At 36.2% G+C, this 21930-nt stretch overlaps 1 protein-coding gene across 3 annotated transcripts in view; it reads right to left on the bottom strand.

Moving 5' to 3' along the window:
* Cdh18 (cadherin 18) overlaps window positions 1-21930 on the bottom strand; it is a 796302-nt gene that overhangs the window by 184578 nt on the left and 589794 nt on the right. For all 3 annotated transcript variants that reach the window (XM_040757658.1, XM_040757657.1, XM_040757659.1), the window contains exon 3: window positions 16329-16623. In XM_040757658.1, coding sequence (XP_040613592.1) covers window positions 16329-16623 — 295 coding nt within the window. The remainder of the gene's footprint in view (window positions 1-16328; window positions 16624-21930) is intronic.

Here is a 21930-nt window from a genome sequence, read left to right as displayed (position 1 = left end):
TTCATGACAAAAACAAATTAAAGATATTAATGCAAATAAACCAATGCTGCAAAATACGAAAAGAATATTTCATTCTGAAGAGAAAAATAAACACACCTAAATGCTCATAGGGGTCAAGAAACATAAGAAAACCACTCAAAAATCATTACAGAAATGAAGACACACATCTCAGTACCTCTGAATAAAAAGATATAGGCTAGCAGACTGGATGAGAAGGCAGGATCTGTTTTTTTTTCTACCTCCAAGAAACACTTCAACACCACATAAATGGTTGTGAAATGTATTCTAAACAAATGAAACTAAGAAACAAGCATGCACATCTATTCTAGTCTCAGAAAAAAATAACCTTCAAACAAAAACTTGTCAAAAAGATAAGGAGATTTCCATAGTTATCAAAGGCAAAATGTACCAACAGGGCATTATCATCCTTCAAAATTAACACCCCAGACATAGAGACCCAAATTTACACAAGAAACAGTATTGCATTGGAATCTGCAGCTTGACACCAACATTGTGATAGTCAGTGGTTTTAATACTCCATGGTATTCTGTGTTACACAGATCGTAAAGAAAAACCACCACCATCAACAACATACTAAATCCAGTAACTTAAAGTTATAAGGCCACATAAATCAAATGGATGTAATAGATATCAATAGAATATTGTACTCAGATGCTAAAGAGCACATAATATTCTCAGTAGTCAATGAGTTTTTCTCCAAAATTGATCGATTATCAGGCTATACAACATCATAAAACAAATGTAGAACATTGAAACCACACCCAGCATCCTATCTGAGCATAATATAGCAAAGCAAATTAAACAAATTAATAGTAATACAAAAACAGAAATTATACAGACTCTTGAAAACTTAACAAGATACTAAGTACTGCTGAGTCTGGGATGAAACCAAGAAGGAAATTAAAAAATTTCTATAACTAAATAAAATTAAAACATGCACACCAAAATACATGAGAAATAATAGTTAGAACAAGGCGTACTTGTGTAAAAAATTAGATATCTAAAATTAATAACTTAATGATGCAACTGAAGACTTTGGGAAAATGAGTAAATAACATCTAAAACCATACACGAGAAGAGATAATCAAAAGAGAGCTGAAATTTATGAAACAAATAGAAAATCCAGAGAATCAATGAAATGAGTTAGTTCATTGAAAGGATGAAGAAAATTGACGTTTAGCTGTAATTCAACTACACATTCTTAGATTATAACTGAGTGAGAAATGAGGAAAGGAGTGACTATAAGTTACTACACATGAACTCTCTGTCATGTTTCAAAATTTTGTTCAATCAATAAATCTGCTTACCAATTTGCCTGTATGTCTATCATATATTTATATATCTGATCTTGAATGAAAGATAATAGCAGCTTTAATTTGATTTATTTTAATAGATGTTATATACATAAAACAAGATTATCACCCATATGGCAATTTTTTGTTTACTGTTCTTCAAATGCATACAAGAGTATCACCCACATGACACTTTTCTGTTTATTGTACTTCAAATATTCTAAATCACATATTTAAATAATCTGATCTCAGGTGGCAATTGCTATCAAGTTTGCAACAGTAAAAAAGAAACATCACATGCTGTTGAAACAAAAGACAAGATTGTATATCAGATAAATGTTAAGTATTGTGAAAACAAATGTAATAATCTCTATTGACAATAAAACACTAAATTAGCATTGTTGTTGAGGTAGGACGTAATGTGATAGACTTTCCCAGAGGATTATCAGCTGGCAACAGGAATATACCAGCTACATTGTACAGTTTGAGAAAGAATTGAAGACCTGCTGTTTAAAGTTTATCAAATACAGGAGCTACTAGTTATTGAAACATAAAACATGTTAGGTATATCTAAGAAATATCTAATTTTGACAAGTCTTAGATTATATTCCAAAGTGAATACTTATCATAAAGATTTCAGAAAGTAGTGGAAAGTAGAAGGTAGAACACTAATAGTGTTGGTAACATATTGTGAACTTAGAGAAGCACTAAACATATTACAATGGAATTATGATGGTAAAAGCAACTTGGATATGTGTGTGTGTGTGTGTGTGTGTGTGTGAGAGAGAGAGAGAGAGAGAGAGAGAGAGAGAGAGAGAGAGAGAGAAGGTTTAAAATACAAGAGCAAATGTTGACTGGATTAAGGACCTTGGAAACTTTCAGTTAAAACATCACAACAAGAAAGTATATGTAACATCTCTCATGAAAACAAAGGAAACTGTTTTGCTCTGTCATAGTGCCTTTAGTCTTTCTTTAATTTAATAGCTTTACAAAAAGTGTTTTCCACACTATGAATATCAGTAAATGAGGATAAATCAGATAATATTTCAGTTAACCAATATGTCCATTAACAGAGAGAATAAAAATTAATTACACAGTTGTTATCACTAGGCAAGTTTTCTAAAGGTCTGTAAAGTTACTGTGGGCAAAGATTAATTTAAAACCATGAAAATTCAGTGAAGAACAAAATCATTTTAATATAAAAACTAAACATTGGCGGAGGGTTAGGTTTCATGGGCAAGAGTTCTCAGTGAACAAGGATGAGGAACAGAGTACACAGATAGCTTTTAAATGGCTGGGCATGATGAGGAACACACATGTAAAACTGACCCTTCAGGCATGGCATGGAGAAAGAAGGTACCATGGGACTTACTGGATTCGAATGAGCTTCAGGTTAATGAAAATTCCTATTTTTCAAATAATAAAACAAATAGTGCCAGAGCAGTCAGTCAGCATTTTTCTCTGGCATTACACACACACACACACACACACACACACACACACACACACACACACACTTAAGATAAATAAAAAGAAAATTAAATATCCAGTGAATAAATCGATTGAGTAGATCTCTCCATGGCCATCAAATTAATATGTAACTTGCCCTTATCACAAATTTTATTTATTGTAATGTGTGTGTGTGTGTGTGTGTGTTTTAGTTTCCTACAAAGAGTATACATGGGTTTAATTTGAGCTAGTTATGGCCCAGAAAATGCTCAGGTATTTGTTATTATGAGCTTTTCAGTTTTATCAAGGAATTCTAAGACTTGTCTATCCCTAAAAAGTTAAAAGGAAAATTTAAAAATCAGATGTGGCATAAAATTCAAACCACTGATTCACTTCATCCATTGAATGAAAGTGAGAAACTAGTTTGAATTATTTGAACCTTCTTGAATTCAGAATTTAAACACGTAATCATAAATAGGAAATGATAAAATATACTATTATACTCACTCAGTTACTACACAATTTGCTCAGATGTTCAAACGATGTGTTACACATATTAGGGATCTGTGTTTCTATACAATTCTCTATCAGAATTAAAGTATCTGGGGAATGGGTGGTCACGTGTTTATAGAACAAATACTGAGAGAATTCTTTGCTTCAAGTGAGGAGTTTCCAAAAATTATCAGACTAAAATGGAGTAATGGTGAACTCCTAAGACTCCTCTTCAAATATTTCCTTCCATTCTGGCTTGGCCTTTTTTTTCTGTCAGTAACCATCATTCCATGCAAACACTTTGAAATTAAAAACAAATCCTCTAAGCTTTTTCGCAGGCTCTGGAAACACTGTCCTGCATGCATGTGTTAAAGGGTGCCCATGTCTGCCTGTTCTAGTTTAGCAAACATGAGGGTTATTATCAAGGCACCTGCTGAAGCCTAACACAGGACAAGAGAGTCATGGGTGCTATTAGCAAGAGAGGAATCAGTTTGAACAAATACCAATTGTATTTGATCCCATATGCAATGTTCTGGATACTGAGCCATAAATAAATAAAATGAATATTGCTTTGGTACACAGTCTTTTATTTGTTTGTTTTGTTTTTTGAAATTGAAATGCCACCAGGTAGGCTCATGTGTTTAGAAACTTGATCCTTCACTCTTGGTGTTGCTACCCTAGATGTGGAAACTTTGGGAAAGAATAAAGCTTTGCTGGACAAAGTGGACCTCTAAGGACAAGTCTTGAGTGATATTCAGACTCACATCCCAACTGTGCAGGGACAATAGACAAGACTTTCCGATTTTGAACATCATGTGGTCCACTCCATCCTGGCACTGACACCATGAACTCCTTTCCATAATTCACTGTATCTCTTAAAGAATCCAACTTTTGGGTATATACACACTCATATATGGATTTTAGACATGAATCGGGGGAGTGTCAGCCTACTATCCCACTGCCAGAGAGTCAGGGAAACAGGGAAGACCCTAAGAGAGATATACATGGTACCCTAGAGAAGGGGAATGAAGCAAGATCTCCAGAGCAGATTGGGAGCATGGGGGAAGGGGAGAGGGAGCTGGGAAAAAGAGGGGGGGGAGAGGAAGAGACAAGAGACGGGAGGAAATGGGGAACTAAGAAGGTTGAGTCGGGGAAGAATAGAGGAGAGCATGGTGAGATACCGTAATAGAAGGAGTCATTATAGGTCTGAGGAGATAGCTGACACTAGTGAGATTTCCAGAGATCTACAAGGATGACACCAACTGGCAAACTAAGCAATAGTGGAGAGACTACCTTAAGTGTCCTGCTCTGATAATGATTGTGACTACTTCCTTATATGCCATTCTAGAACCTTCAACCAATGACTGATGGAAGCAGAGGCAGACACCCACAGCTAAACACTGAACTGAACTCCTGGAACACAGTGACAGAGAGGGATGAACAAGGGTTTTTTTTTTTTTTTGGTCATGTGTTTTTTTCTGAGACAAGGTTTCTCTGTATTGCTTTGGAAACTGTCCTGAAACTCACTTTGTAGACCAGGCTAACCTGGAACTCACAGAATCTGCCTCCCAAGTGCTGCAATTAAAGGCATGTACCATCAATGCCCTGCGAACTTCTTACATTTTTTATGGGGGTATTTGGTCACAGCAAAAATAACTAATTCAGTCACTAACTCATGAATTTCATTTTTTCTAAGATGAAAACTAACATTTACGATAAATTAGCAGAAGAAGGAAACAAATAAAAGAAGGAAGCTACATAACTTGGAAATTTTTGTTCAAGGACCATTCTTCAGATTACCATGTAAATCCTCAGCAAAAACCATCTACCGTGTGAACTGTAGCACAAGCTATTGTAATCACATAATCTTAAAGATGATGTCTCCAGGGTGACAATTGGAATATGGGTTCCTCAGTCCTGGCAGGTGTCCAGAATGAAGCTCCCAAGATGTTTGGGCTGATCTAAAACCAGGTCCCAGCAAGCAGTGCAATAAAGTCAGCACACAGCTGGTGCCTATTGTTGCTGTGCAACAAGGAACACACAGAAAGAGGTCCTTTGGCCTTTAAGACTGAAAAGGAAAAATAAAGACAAGAAGAGGAATAAGAACATTTAGATACATCACACAGAACAGGGAACACAGTGGATTTAAGGATTGTAAGTAAAGTGAGTTGTATTTCAATACTGGAAAAATTTCCAGTGTTCCTCTGAACTTCATGTGTGTCAATGACGGTCTCAAAATTGTTTACATTATATACAATGGACTAGCAATCAGTATTTCTCTAACCTGTTCTAATGATTAAATACTTAATCATTTCAGAGGCACTCTTCTTGTGGGAATTGCAACATCCTTTACAAATAGCTTCATTCATTCCCTTTACATTTCTCAGGTGCCACAATTCACTCTCGTCTAAGAAAATAGGTAGTATTCTACCCAAGGGTGACTATTTATTTGAACTATGATAAACCATAGTACTGAATTATGTCACATATTATTGTCAGTTGCAAAATGACTAGACTATAAAATTATAGACATAATTTTGAACATTTTAAAAACTTACCCTTTTAGTTATTGAAAAAAAACATTTTAGAAACAGTGACAGAGGGGTGAAAAATGGTCGTTCTGATTACTCTCCAGTTAGACGACATCCTCCAGAGGTTCATCTCTGGAAGTGTGGTCCCAAGTGTGGTGATACTGAGACATGAGTTGACTGTTAGGAATAGAGGAGTAGTGAGATGACAATAAATTACTGGGGTAGTTACTCTCTTTAAGAAACTATGGTGGCTCTTATGGGAACGTAGTTTTTTCCACAGTGACTTGATATTTAAAAATACACTCATTCATCAGTTCCACGAGGTCACCACCATTGTAGGACATTTCAAGTGTAGGGCTTAGCAGAGCCATTAATTACATATATATTAGACCCAAATCTTGCATTTACTCGTTACTAAGGCTCAGGCATTCAATGTGACAACAACAATGGACCAATGTTCATTAGCACAAAAAGATGATACATTCCAGTTATGAACAAAAGGAATGAATCCTAAATTTGAATTGATGAAATGCATGTTTATTCTGAAACAATTGACTTCAATAGTGTTATTTTACAGAAATTTATTAAATATGTATGTAAATATATTAATATACATTCAGTATATGCATATATAAACAAGGATATGACCATCATAAGATTGGTTAACTGCATATAATCTAGATAAATGTGAAAAAACAAAATTTATTTGAAGCTTGTGAGTCCTAATTCTCAACTACTAAACCACTGCTCTTTTTTTCTAAAGCCATAATAGCCTATTTTCATCCCTACATTTGCTTCTCTTATATGCCATTATGCATTTTAATATGATAATCAATATTTAAATTCCAAATTGCATGTAGAATAATTTGGGTAATAAAATAGATGATGAACATTCTAGCACTATGAAATTTACTTTTTATGGAATTATAAATTATACAATATATTATTTTATTCATGCTTCCACATTTTGTCATTCCTTTTCCTTGCATGTCCCCTGTGCTGATAATTCTCAACTGAAGATTGAGAATTACTCAAATATTCCTTCAAAGTACATTTAGCCATATCTGGAAATACCAGGTTTGGATGTGGTCTGAGGGATATTACTGATACTGTGGCTGGGAATGATGCTCGCATCATTCCTTTGAACGCAACAGCTGCAAAGGGTCAGACTGGGAACTAAACTGGCCTCAAATGTGATAACAGGTGACATTTCATTGTGTAAATCAAGTGAGAAGAAACATTACATAAGAAATCTTCTACAATATTTTTTGCATCTGTATTAAACCATCCATACAGTCACATGTGTTTTTTGCTGATAATTACCCACTGATAAGAAACTTACAAACGCACTAAACTTCTTCTACTGATGATGTGTAGTTACAAACATAATCTAAGAAAATCCTGCATACCAAGCAAGTTTTCTAATCTATCGTTTGCGTTCTCATTGCATATTTTGCAATGCTTTTATTGCACCCCAAGACACAAACACATACTTACATGCACATTACTATATTTACTAATATCTAGTAGAGAGAGAAAGGAGTATTTGTGATCACTTTCTAATTGGAATGAAATGCCCACTTATTTTAAGTCTGTTTCTAACTGATAAGTCTTCTGCATTGTGAATTATCCATTGTGACAGTTTTCACAATCCACAACTCTGTGCAATTAGACTAGGCAAAAACCGCCATATCAAGTGTGAGTGGGGCATTGCAGTGGGAGGAGAAGTGTCCTAAGAAGAGACAAAAGTGTCAGAGACACCTCACTCCCATGATTAGGATTCTTGCCAGCATTTCGTAAATTATATATTTGTAAAGTCATCAAAAAGTATGGTATTGGTCCATTCAAGATAAAGTCATAACCCACCTTTCAGAAGTGATTTATTTAATCTGTTTATACATGTTTCTCCTTTAGATACTTACTGGTACTGAGTATGAATATCCTAAAAACACAGGTTCATGCTTTGGCATTAAATAAGGACTGTTCTCTGTGAGTTCGACACCAGCCTGGTCTACTGAGTGAGTTCCAGGACAGGCACCAAAACATTACAGAGAAACCCTGTCTCGAAAAAAAACAAAAAAAGGACTGTTTATGTTCAGTTTTGGAAATATGTGTGTATGAATATGTGTGTGTTCAGTTTCCTATTTTCACAAGGTATATAATGTTGCAATGGCTGTTAGTGCAATGTAATTGAAAAGAAATTACATTGAAACTTAATACTGTGTAAACCAATTAAAATATTTTTAAATATAAGTAAGACAGGATACATTCTGTAGGGCAGGTATTACTATTACAAAACCTGGGCTCACTGATCAAAAAATCAATATGCCAGCTAAATTCTATCTTTTTATGAGTCATTGATCAGGAAAAAACCTATTGTCACATGTAAAAATACTAAAAGTTCTTGTCACTGCTCCTGTCAGCCCATCAGAACTAAAAGGTAAGAGTCTATTGATGAAAACACCACAAATTGTTGGGGGATATTTGATCACACTGTGAGCCCCGAGTTTGTATTCGCATTAATGAAATAAAATTAACCTTCGGTCAGGGGACTGCATTAGTAGCTAGGGTACAATAAGTAATCATAGAGTACCAGAGGGCATCCTGGAGAGATAGAGAGACATGGTAAGCAGTAGGGTGGTGTGTGGAGTGGCTAAGCAGAAGACCCATAGGTTTTCCATGTACGCCAGCAAGGAAACGGGATTAGCTAATTGCTACTTTGAGTCTCTCTGAGCTTGAAGGTTTTCACCTCGGTCTTTGAATCTTGAGTATTAGTCATAATTAGAATGATAGATTTAGTTAATGTTGACATTAGCAGCATTAGCAGCAACAACAGGGCCAGTGTCTTCAGAAGCAGAATTCTCACAAGGCTGCAGCCTGAGAGGCCAGGCCACTACAAGATAAACAGGCTTGTAAATGCAGAGTTGCAATTGCTGCCTGAGATAGCAGTAGATTAAGGCACAGTCATAGTGCTGAAGTTAAAGCAATAGCATACTTTCAAGACAAATAGAGCAATCAAGCTAGAACTTAACCTTTCTTAGTTACATGTGCTGTTATACAGACACTAACATTTTTAAAGCAGAGTAGTCTAGAACTACCACAGCAACTTTCCAGGCAAAATACATCCACTATTTCAGTAGTGGAAAACTGTTATGGCAATAACCTGGAATAACTCTCTGATTGGACTTGAAGCCCAGTCCATGGAAGTATATGCATGATTGATATTTGCAAAATTGCATGACTGAGGATTTGTTAGGCCCTATTGTGAATGTACTACTATTTTTTTTTCGAGACAGGGTTCTCTGTATTGTTTTGGAGGCTGTCCTGGAACTCACTCTGTAGACCAGGCTGGCCTTGAACTCACATAGATCCCATCTGCCTCTGCCTCCCAAGTGCTGGGATTAAAGGTGTGTGCCACCAATGCCTGGCTGTGAATGTACTACTATTTTATTATGTAATATTTTATTATTCCCTTGAGAATTTCAAACAATATACTTTGGTCATAATAGGCCCAATTCCCAATTCTTCCTCCTAGAGTGTACACATCTTAGTGTTATAAGAATTATTTATTTTTCAAAATCATGTGACCATATGACTCCATTGGTAATTATTTTTTCCCTTTTAAATTTATTCTTCTCACATATTATATCCTCACTGCAGGTGCCTCTCGCTGATTTCCCCAGTCTCTCTCCCATGCCCCTTTTCCCCCAGATCTACACTACTGCCTCTTCCCCTCAGAAAAGAACAGACCTTCCAGGGACATCCAGCAAATATGGTATGGCAAGTTACAATAAGACCAGGCACATAATCTCATATCAAGGCGGGATAAGGCAACCCAGTAGGAGTAAAAGAGTCCCAACAAGGAAGGAAAAGAAGTCAGAGACTGCTGCATGCTCCCACTGCTAAGAATCCCAAAGGAATACCAAGCTACACAACCATGAACATATATGTTCCTTCAGATGTGTGATCCCACTTGAGTGACTGTCAGTTGAGTATGTGGACCTTGTTCTTATAGAGTTTCTGACCTTTCTGCCTCATCCAGTCGTTCTTGCCCCTCCTCCACAGGACTCCCTGAACTCCACATAATGTTTTGGTATGAGACACTATCTGTTCCCATAATTTGTTGGATGAAGTGTCTCTTATCTCTCTGATGATAACTAACTAGTGTCTGTTTCCAGCTCATTTTGAAGGCAGGAAAACTGTTAAGTCATAGGTTTTGTGCATGGGTTGGTGTCCACTCTTTTCCTCTTGAGGCCTTGCCTGGTCCCTGAAGATGACCAGTTCAGGCTCCGTGTCCCCCTTTACTAGGAGTCTTCACCAGTGTCATCCTCATAGGGCCCATGGAGTTTCCAGTGCACTAGGTTTGTATTTCATCCCCCAAATGCCCCCTAATTCCAGTCATCTCTTCTATCATTCTCTCCTTCCTCACCCCATATTATCCCTCCCATAGTCCATTCAGGATGTCTATTTTATTCACCTCCTAGGGAGATTATGTGTCCTGCCTTAAGCTCTTCTTATCTTCTCTGAGTCTGGATTATAGCATATTTGGCATGATTATCCTATCAGCCCTTCTCCACTTACAAATGAGTACATACCATGGTTGTATTTTGGGAGTCTAGGTTATCTCACTCAGATTGGCATTCTTTCTAGTTTTATCTTTTGCCAGCAAATTTTATGATATCATTTTTAACAGCTAAATAATACTCCATTGTTCAAACGGACCACATTTCTTTTTTTTTTTTTTTTTTTTTTTTTTTGGTTTTTACGAGACAGGGTTTCTCTGTATTGTTTTGGAGGCTGTCGGTCCAGCCCGGCCTCGAACTCACAGAGATCCGCCTGCCTCTGCCTCCCGAGTGCTGAGATTAAAGACCGTGTGCCACCATCGCCCGGCATGTACCACATTTCTTAATCCATTCTTTGGTGAGGGACATCTAGGTTGTTTCCAATTTCTGGCTGTTATGAATAAAGCTGCTATGAACACAGATGAGCAATTGCCTTATAGCATGATGGAGCATCCTTTGGCTATATGCCCTGGAATGGGGTAGCTTGATCTTGAGGTAGATCAATTCGCAATTTTCCGAGCAACTGTCATATTGATTTCCGAAGGGATTTTACAAGTTTGCACTCCCACCAAGTGTTCCCCTTACTCCACATCCGGGCCAGCATGAGTTGTCACTTGTGCTTTGATCTTAGCTATCTGACAGGCATAACACTGAATTTCAGTGGGAAAAACGTCTTCACCAACTACACAAGTGATAGAGGGTTAATATCTAAAGTGGGTAAAGAACTCAAGAACAAGGCATTAACAAACTAAATAATCCAATTAAAAAGGGATACAGATCTAAACAGAGAATTCTCAATGGAGAAATGCTGAGTAGCTGAGAAACAAAGAAAATGTTCCACATTCACAGATATCAGAGAAATACAAAGCTATAATCCAGTGAATATAAGATTCTTCTTCTCCTTTTTTCCCCCTTTGTCTCCGGGTTGTTTGTGTTTTGACTGTGGAAATCTCTATCCTCCAAAATGTAGTAAGTCAGTGAAATGTAGTAGTGGTAAATAAAATCTGTATAATGAGTCAAAAGTTAACATTATTTCTTTAAACTTAATGCTACACCATATCCTGTCTTATATTACTATTGTGCTTCTTGAATTTTCTAAAAGAATTGTTCTACATATAAACTTTACCCATTTTTTTCTTTTAACTGTTTTTTCCAAATGAATTATAAGGTATAAAATATACCTAGCTTAGAAAGTTTTTCATATATTTCTTAATAGTCATGGTATTTTAGACAAATAATGCAATTCCAGGTTTCATTTTTATCCAAGAATAATCATCATGTTGACACTGTGATGACAATTTTGACAAATACATGGAATTATTGTAAATGTATGAGATTCCTGACACTTAGCAAGTGTTTAACAAGTGTTCCTTGTAGTAGTTTTCTGTTGGATCATTTTCACAGTTGCTATGGTGACCTATAGTCACAGACTCTGGCAAAATTTTGTACAATTTGTGATGAAAAAATAACCTAGATATTTTTCAGTACAGAAAGCTCTCATTCAAGAGAGCAAACCTCATTAATCGATTAATTAGTACTTCTGTGGGTACAAATAGTTCTGATCAGAAACATGATTTGAATATTTAAAATACACTGCTAGCTGCACTCATGCAGAAAAGAAATTTTCTATCACAGAAAGATGTATGACATGATAATTACTCTGTGGGTCAGTGGAAGAAAAAGGAAGACATGAGAGCTTCAACCATAAATCAACTTCCTTAAAACACAGCTACATCACTGCATCTAATCAGAATTGAGCATCATTTTCTTCATTCCTTTGGATTCAGTGTTAGATCATTTCTTTGCTAATGTAACCCCAATAAAATAGGAAATACAGTCAGTAAAAGTGCTTGCTGTGAAAGTTTGGAAACATGAGTTCTTTCTATAGCAGCAACCTGAAAATATTACAGTGGAATGTGCTTGGTGTCTCAATATTGGAAAAGTAGACGCACACAGATCTCTGGGACTTGCTGACCAGCAACCATGGCATAAGTGGCAAGTACCTGGCAAGTGAGACCTGAACTCAAGTTAACATTTGAATGGTACTTTAGTAACACTGAAAGAAAGCTGTCCACTGGTTAGGTAGACAGCTGGCAGCATGTGTCAGGAAGGAAGGGTGCCATTTGTGTATATCACTGCCTTTCTGTGAAGTGTCAAGTACTGAGACAGAGCTTGCAGAAAACATTCTGGATCCATCAGCAGAGACTTGGGACTACAGCACAGTCCTCTAGCTGTTCTGCATCTGATCATATTCCCTGTAATCTCTCACAAAGCAATTCAAAAACTTTCTTTTATAAAAACAATTAAATTTTAGGCTTTTAGAGCCACACAGCCTCTCTCCCAACTGTGCAACACTTCCTCTTTCATATTCAAACTAATATAAGACATTTTTTTCATGTGAGTGTTTGCACTTCAAGAAATCATTATCTGCATAGTCAGCAACAGGGAAGCTGTCTCTCTTGTCATTGCTTGATGCTTCCTTGTCTTCATACATTGAAATTTTATTTCTGCATTCATATTGTATTTGAGGCATCGTCTTCCATTCTTAGGCTCAAGATATAAAGGCAGTTACACACGCACACACACACACACACACACACACACACACACACAGTCATAATAATAAGCTCCTATCCACTCAAAACAAATAATAAAGTATAATATCCAAAATTTGGTATCTGTCCTTAAATAAATTACTATCATAAAAAATATTTTTGCCTGTATCTACACTAGTATGGAAATAACACTTAAGTGACTTAATTATTTCACTACTTTTAAAAAATTTTATCCTATAGCCACATTTTTGTCATTCTGAGAACACAAGATTGTTAGCTATTCCTTATTCTCCCAATACTTCAAATTTTAGGAAATGTATTTGTTTATGTCCTAGGAGAGACAGGAGACTGGAAAGGCCACTATTGAACGAATTAGCTTTGTATAAAAGATTTCCTGTTGTTGGGTTCTTTTTTATTTTTTTATAATTATTATTTTATTTTTTATATAAGTTAGAAACAAGCTTATTTCACATGTCAATCCCAGCTCCCTTTCCCTCCCCTCCTACCTTGTCCTCTCCCCCAGATCTACCAGTGCCCCACCCAGTCTCCACTCCCATCCCCAGGGAGGGTGAGGGCCTCCATGGTGGATCTCCAGAGTCTGTTATTTCATCCAGGGCAGGGCCTAGGCCCTCCCATATGAGTCCAGGCTGAGACAGCATCTCTCATTGTGGGATGGACAAAGTCTATTTGTATGCCAGGGATAAATACTACCCAAGACCCCATAGATTACCTAGGCCTCCTCACTGTCACCCACATTCAGGGGCTTTGGGTCAGTCCCATGCTTTCCACACAGCCATCAATCTGGGGTCCAAAAGCTCCCCTTTTACAGGTCAACTGTTTCTGTGGGTTAAACCAGCCCGGTCTTAACTCCTTTGCCCATCAGTTCTTTTTTTCTGACACTGGATTCCGGGATTTCAGATCAGTGTTAATCTGTGGGTATCTGTCTCTGCTTTCATCAGTCGCTGAATGAAGATTCTATTTCCCAGACTCTCTAGCAGTGGGATTGTATGCTGGAACTCCCCTGCTTCATGTCTAAAATCCATAAATGAGTGAGTGCATACCATGTTTCCCTTTTTGTGTCTGGGATACCTCACTCAGGATGGTTTCTTCTAGTACCATCCATTGGAAGTATTTTTATATCTCAAATTTGAACTCACAGTCTTTACTATGATAATTCCACCTGTCCTTTGACTTTTATTTGAATTGTCAAGGATACTTTCATGTACTCAAAAGCACCAATGTGCATGTAAGATTTCGCTCATGTATGTGCACATAGACTTGCCACTGTTATTTTTGCCACTCAGTTGATTCAGATCTGTTCTCTTTCAATCATTTTCAATTCCGCATTTTCCCAATCAGCCATTAAAGCTTTCTTTTTATATCCAGGCTTTTGTAACATTGCCAATATTTGCCTAAACCCAATCTACCCATGTTTACCCCGAAATTAGAACCTCCATGAAGCTTGTGAATCAAGGAACACCTCATATGAAATGGGAATATACGATTTCTCTCTTCCTCAATGCATCTTTTCTTTGTTTTTCTTGGGGACACACCTTGTTTCCCTGATACTTCCAAATAATATGTCGTCTAAAGTCTCCTTAATTTTTAAGATCTTTTTATGTTCTCTTATGGCTCTTTTTATATTCTCTTAGACAAAGATGGCAATCAAGCCTAATTAGTGAACATTCATTATTTCAGGACACAGGTAGATTTTGTTATTATTTAGTTTTTAATATAAAACATCATACTCCTACTCCCCCAAACTCTTTGCTGTATTCGTTAAAATCCTCCAGTTCTCTCCTAACTGTGAAGTGAAAACTGCCTTTGGCCAATGGTGACTGTGCCTATTTTATTGTTTCTACTGTTATTTCCTTATGATCTGGTGGTTTCTTGTTTGCTCTTGGCCTGTATCACACAATGGAAGCCTACCAGCATGTTTCTGATAAATGATGATGTATTAAATGTGTTGCATTCCTTTAATCCCAGCACTCGGGAGGCAGAGGCAGGCGGATCTCTGTGAGTTCAAGTCAGGGCTGGATCGACAGCCTCCAAAACAATACAGAGAAACCCTGTCTCATAAAACAAAAAAAAATATGTGTTGCATTTATAAATTAGATGGGTCTTTGGCAATAAGGTATTGCCTAAGGCTTACTTGTCCTTAACAGAGCATGGGGTGGGGGGTATTTTCACAAGTTTTGCCCACAAACTGTTATTCAACATGACTAACAGTGCCTAGTTCTCCATTTTTACCTTAAATGCCCTTAGAGACCAATAAGCTCGAATATATTCTGAGCATCTGCCAAGAGCTGCTAAAGCTAGTCCCTGAATTCTGCTGCCAAGGGAAAAAGGTTGGGAAATTGTTTTCTCCCCAGAGGCTGTGGTTGAGAACATCTTGCTCTTGATTTCTACCCTTTCTCCATCAGCTGAAGTGCTACCTGGCTCTCAGGAGAACTAAAAAGGGCTGCAAACCTGAAAGGGAACAGAAGTTCACTCCTTCCAGTAAGGAAGCTTTATGTGAACCTTCATAGACTGATCTTACCAGTGACTATAATATCATTATTCAGAATAAGATTGACATATACATTTAAGTGAAATGCAAAAAATATCACTCAGAAATGTGTTCTGAAAGCAAGTGCAACCCTACAAATATGGAAAAAATAATGTGACTCCTTAACTTCATTTTAATTAACCTCAGAAAATTTATTTATGGAATCAACATACAGAGACATAGGCCAGCCACAAAAATCAGTGAGTAGAGAAAATGTCCTGCAAACTCAAAAACAATGAGAACTATATATCAAGATATTTCAATTACAGCACAGCCATGCATTGAAATTAAATTAATAACTGGTTGCCTATTTCCTAAAAATAAGAGATTTGCATGGGTTCTTTATCCTGCCTGCACATGTAAAATAATCTAAGAATAAGTGACATAGTTTTTATATTTTGCAAAAATATGAAATTGCTTAGAATATGAATAGTTTTATTAATTAATTATATAATAACTTGCAATACTGTTATTAGAGTCAAGAAGGACATGTAAATCTATAAAACATACAGCTCAAAGTCGAAGATGTCATACACTCTATCTTCAAAGCAGTTACTGCTAAAGGCATTGGCATTCATACTATTCAATAATATGATAGAAAATATTGCATAATCGAAAAGAATTCCAATTAAGAAACTATACATTATTCAATTCATGATTTTACCTTGAGACGTCCAAATCCTTATCTATACATACATGTTCAAAATTTACCTCAGTGAATTCTATATCATTTATGCTGTAAGAATATCCTAAGATGTTAGAAGTTTCTCAGATTTCTGAAAATGTACACATATGCATTTTAAAAATTCTTCAAAAGATAATATTTGTGTTATCAGTGATATGCATTAGTTTCTACACTATAAAAATAACTTACTTACCCATATCTGACATTTCAGGCACAGTAACGATGTACGGTCCATCTGTGAACTTTGGAGCATTGTCATTGATATCTTGCACCTTGATGATGAACTCAGATTCCGGTTCAAGAGGCTTGTTTGTCCGTCTGTCAATAGCTTGGGCATGAAGTACATAGTGAGTCTTCTGCTCTCTATCCAGGCTTTTGGTTGAGTGGATGTCACCCGTGGTGTCATCAATGATAAATATAGTCCCAGCACCTTCTCCGGTAAGAATGTACTTGACAGACCCATCACCTTTGTCAGAGTTGGAGTGCAGCTGGAATATAGATACAGGTAAAATCAGTGTGACTTATAGACAGATGATAGATTTTCTGAATAATATCAAAAGATTAAGATGTTAGTTTTCTTTTGATACTGTGAATTTCATTTTACAACAGCATTTTTCTTTCTTATAGATTTCTCTACTTGATATTAAATGAGATCCAGTAATTGTGTGAAAAACTGATAAATAGTATACTTTTCAGTTTTGGTATTTTTAGTAATCACCATTGTCTTTCTTCTGAGTGTGTATTACACTGTGTAATATGAAGTTCAGAAAGGATATTTCCACTACACAAATGCTGCTTTCCATTCCCTGGGGAATAATATTTTCATTATGAAATTCTTATGAAAATTACCCGAAATTGATTGGTGACATCTTTAAAGAGTGAGTAGGAGAAACTGAAGTTAAAAATTCATCATCAAATTTTCAAAATCTCACAAATATATCACCAAGGTACAAATTACACAATTTGTAGAATAAAAAGTGCAATTAGCATAATGTTTTCAATTAAAAATTATATGTTTTGTTGCTATTTTATTCCCTTAAGGGTCTTGAAAAATATTATGACAAAGTCTACTTAGTGGTGAAATAGTTAATCAATAAGTAATATTGACAAATGGTCACATTTTTCCTTTCTTAAAATGACAAGCTATAAAATGTTCATTTACAAATAATAACTCAGTAGAAAATAGCTGTTATTAGAAAGATGATTTCAGAATTTAAATAAATAAATCTCATTAACATGTAAAGATAAAATAGCTGTTTTCTGTCATCTAATCTAAATTAATTATTTTAAATTGTGTAGTTTAAACTGCAAGTAACTCACAATTAAGATCTACTTTAATTTAACTTATGACAAAACAAATAAATAAGATTTACACCTGGGAGAAGACAAGTATTTTTGTGAAAAGAAAGATGTATTTTTTTAAATTATCTCTCCCTCACAAGAGCATTATCTCTTTTCTTCCTCTCCTCTATTCTTCCCCTGACTCGATCTCCCTGCTCCTGCTCCCTCCCGTCCTCCTCTCCCCTCCTCTTCTCCCTTCTCTTTCTGCTAACTCTCTCTCCCTTCCCCCTATGCTCCCAATTAACTCAGGAGTTCTTGTCACTTTCCCCTTCTCTGGGGGACTATATATGTCTCTCTTAGGGTCTTCCTTGCTTCCTAGCTTCTCTGGCAGTGTGGATTGTAGGCTGTTAATCCTTTGCTCTATGTCTAAAATCCATATACGAGTGAGTACATAACATGTTTGTCTTTTTGTTACTGGTTTAGGATGTGATTATTTTAATAAGCAAGCTTTTAATCTTTTAGCTAAATTGAAATCATTATTTCAATGTAGCAATTATGGAAACTATTACATTAGGATTTAGTTAATTCATTAATAATTTATATAATTTTGATGGTACCTGTTCTTGAAAGAGTGAAGTGAGCCATTCAGGATTTCCCTTACTTGTCCTATCCTTTCTCAGTTATTCATTTCTACTTAACAGATTTACACATCAATAAAGAATTCTTTCATTCCTTTCTCAGACACTATTTTACATGTTGTTCAATAAATACAGAACACAGTCATTTTATTGCAGAAAAAGACTTATACAAAGAACAACACCCAGGCAACCTGTACAGACTAGACATACATGATAGGCCACAGACAGAGCATTAACCACAAACTACAGACTAGGTGAAGATATAGGTTAAGAAGTGGTGAATTCAAAATTGGGCCCATTCTTGGTAAAATTAATTCAGGAGAATAATTCTGTCTCACTTTTCAATATGGCACTGAAACATTTTAGTGCCTTCTCTAATTTTTCCTTACTACATTAATCAACATATCTATTAAAATAGTGATAACAGGCTCTTACAGCATGCAGGATGAGGAATAGGTGCTCAGACTTACAACATTTTGTGAAGGACATTTTGTTGTCATTTTTGTGGGCTACTGGAAGTAGACAAAATTCTTTTGTGACTTATTGCATAACAAACAATGCTAATCAGTTCCACGTCAGCAGACAAAATAGAAGAAAGGTAATCATGCAAGGAAAGCAGCATGAACAACTTACCTATACTACCTCCAGAGAGTGTCTTTTTCTTGTTGTTAAATAGAAACATATGGTATTCACAAAGCTAATGTGACACACATGAATTCACTCCAGAAAACTATTTATGCACCCTAGACCACATTAGGATCATGACCTAAAAATTTATAGCTTTCACTCCAGTGCACAGTGGCTCTCTAGGCTAATGTGTGACTCCTTAGAGACGAATAATTTTAAAAGGTTAAGGACATGGTGGCAGACTCATTAATTTTGAAAGTTGCTTTGACTTAGGACTTCAAGCTGTATTACAAAGGTGGGTCACTGAGTTAAAAATGTAATATAGTATGCTGTATAACATTTGAGCAGGGGAAGAGCTTGTCTTTACATTTCAGTGAAGAAGAAAATAAGGGCAGACATCCAATGTTAGCAATCCATCATTATCAAACAATACTGTTTTTATAAAAAATATTGGTGAAGCAATGTGGCATATAAGAGCACTGTAGTTGTGTTCTGGCAATTACTAAATGTAGCTTTAAATTATGTTATAAATTTTTAACAAGTAAAATAGCAAAATATTGATAGAATAACTAATTCATACAGTCCCAGGCACATCAAATATTAGCAATATCTTGGTATGTACATACCAGCTTTTCTGAGAAAAGAAGATACAATAATCATTTCATAAAATTAATTTTCAAAACTTATCATAGAAATGTTAGTATTTATTCATTGGCAAGGAAGTAATTTAGTACAAAAAACAATATTTAGGAAGATTGAGAGAATAAACAATTTTTGATAACATCAGTATGAAAAGATATTTTGAATAAAAAATTATCATTTAAATTTTATCAGATTTACATGTATTCCTTGAGAAGTAAATGAATAAATGAGAAATAAGAGGGTAAAGAAACCTAAGGTAAAGTTAGATATAATATTAATCTCTTAAATACAAGATTGGGGAGGGGCGTAGATGGGAAGCAAAGGGGCTGGACTGGGAGGAAAAGAGGGAGTGAAAGTATGTAAAATAAATGAAAAAAAGTTATTTAAATAAAATAAATAAACAAGAAGAAAAAGGCTGAAGATCTGCTCAATTCTTTTTCTAACCCAGTGAGAACTATCTAGAATTTAGGGCCATTTAAAGCTATTGGAAAATATACTCATGATATTCATGTTTTAAGTTATCAATTTTGGAGGATTTCCTGTAGTACTTGGAAGAGTCTAGCATAATTCTGATACAGACATAATGAAAACACATTTCAGAGCTACAACAATATTTAAGTTTACATCTCAGGGAACAGTATTCACAGAAAAAGAGTCACTTTAGAAATATTAGCAGATTTCTAAACGAAGATGGCTGGATGATCAGGGAACATGGAGAAATGGAGGGGAAAGGGAAGGTTATCAGAGCATTACAGATGGGAACTGCATGAAAGGTGAGAGCAGAGAGTTTTAGCTGCCGTGTATCTAAACCAATTGAGACTTATAAAGGGCCTTTTTGGTTTCAAACTAAGAAGAGACAAAAAGGAGGTTAAAGGACACAAAAGACAATTTCAGAAGCTAACAATAAGAAAATTGAGGAAACTAACATCTATCAGAGTGATAATAAGGAAAAGTAGTAAAACATGTTCCTACTGTGTATTTGTTCTGGAAGTGAAGTTTCTAAAAAGTAATGGATCTGTATTTAAATTGAAAGAGAGATCGCACAAAACATAATATTTGGCCACAATTACTAAAGGATAATGAAGTTTCTAGTGATCTGTTGAAGGATCAAATAAGATACAGAAATATTAGAGGGATTTTGAGACAATCTACTTAGGAATTATAATTGAGATAGCAGAGGGAAAGAGAGATGATATTTCAATGTAGAGTCACAGTTCACAATAAAATTTGATGAATTTTATTTTATGAACACGAAAATGTGTCAGCAAAAAGGTAGTAATTACAGAAATAAAACCAAATGATGTTATTGGTGAACTAAGAATAAAGGACAAAGGACATACTGAATTCAGAAGCCTCTACTGCAACATCCAAGCAAAGTGATCCAATCCACTTGCTTAGGTTAGTTCTCATTTGACAATGCCTAAGAAATGGATCCTTTTGAGGTCAATAGTCCTAAATATTATGCTGAGTTTCCAGGCTGTTTATGTAAGTATGTCAGGTATGGCCTTTCAATATTTGCTAATCCATTCCTTCATGGATTTATGGGATTTGTAGTCATGTTTCTTTCTCCCATCTCCAACTTAAGCCTTGTTATTTCTTTTTTTTTTTTTTGCAAGTTAAGACCTTTAATATTGAGGGGTATTTATGACCATTGATTACTCATTCTTTTTTTTTTCCTAATTTTATTTTCCAGTTTAAATTTAGATAAGAACAAGGTTGCTTCACAAGTCAGTTCCAGGTCCCTCTCCCATTCCCTCGCTTCATCCCGAGCCCTCCCCCCCCCGTTATCCCCTCATTTCCCCAGGGAGGGTGAGGCCCTCCATGGGGGTGTGCATAGTCTGTCATTTCATATAGGGCAGGGCCTAGACCCTTCCCCAAGAGTTCGGGGTGAGAGTGCACCTCACATTGTTCTATGGGAGTCCAAAGTCCGTGTGTATACTTGGGATGGGTACTGATCTGCTGCCCAAGGCTCACTAGATTCCCTAGGCCTCCTCACTGACACCCAGATTCAGGGGGTCTTGATCAGTCCTGTGCTGGCTTCCCAGGCTGATGCCTGGGATTCAAGAGTTAACCTTTGTCTGGTCAGCTGCTTCTGGGGGTTCAACCAGCCCAGTCTTAATCCCTTTGATCATCAGTCCTCCCTCTCTGTTACTGGCTTTCTTGAGTTCAGCTCAGTACTTAACCAAGGGAGTCTGCCTCTTCTTCGATCAGCCACTAAATAAAGTTTCTGTTTCCCTGACTCTCTGGCCATAGGATTGTAGGCTGGCACTCCCCAGATCTATGTCTAAAATCCATATATGAGAGAGTACATGCCATGTTTCTCTTTTTGTGACTGGGTTACCTCACTAAGGATGGTTTCTTCTAGTGTCATCCATTTGCCTGCGAATCTCATGATTCCATTATTTTTTCTGCTGAATAGTACTCCATTGTGTAGATGAACCACATTTTCTCTATCCACTCTTCAGGTGAGGGACATCTAGGTTGCTTCCAAGTTCTGGCTATTACAAATAAAGCTGCTATGAACATAGTGGAACAGACATCTTTGTTGTATGCATGTGCATCTTTTGGATATATGCCTAAGAGTGGAGTTGCTGGGTCTTGTGGTAG

Source organism: Mesocricetus auratus, unplaced genomic scaffold (genome assembly GCF_017639785.1).
Source record: "Mesocricetus auratus isolate SY011 unplaced genomic scaffold, BCM_Maur_2.0 Super-Scaffold_100015, whole genome shotgun sequence".
Taxonomy (NCBI): domain Eukaryota; kingdom Metazoa; phylum Chordata; class Mammalia; order Rodentia; family Cricetidae; genus Mesocricetus; species Mesocricetus auratus.
Note: the sequence above shows the minus strand (reverse complement) of the source record. Positions and strands in the feature narration are given on the sequence as shown.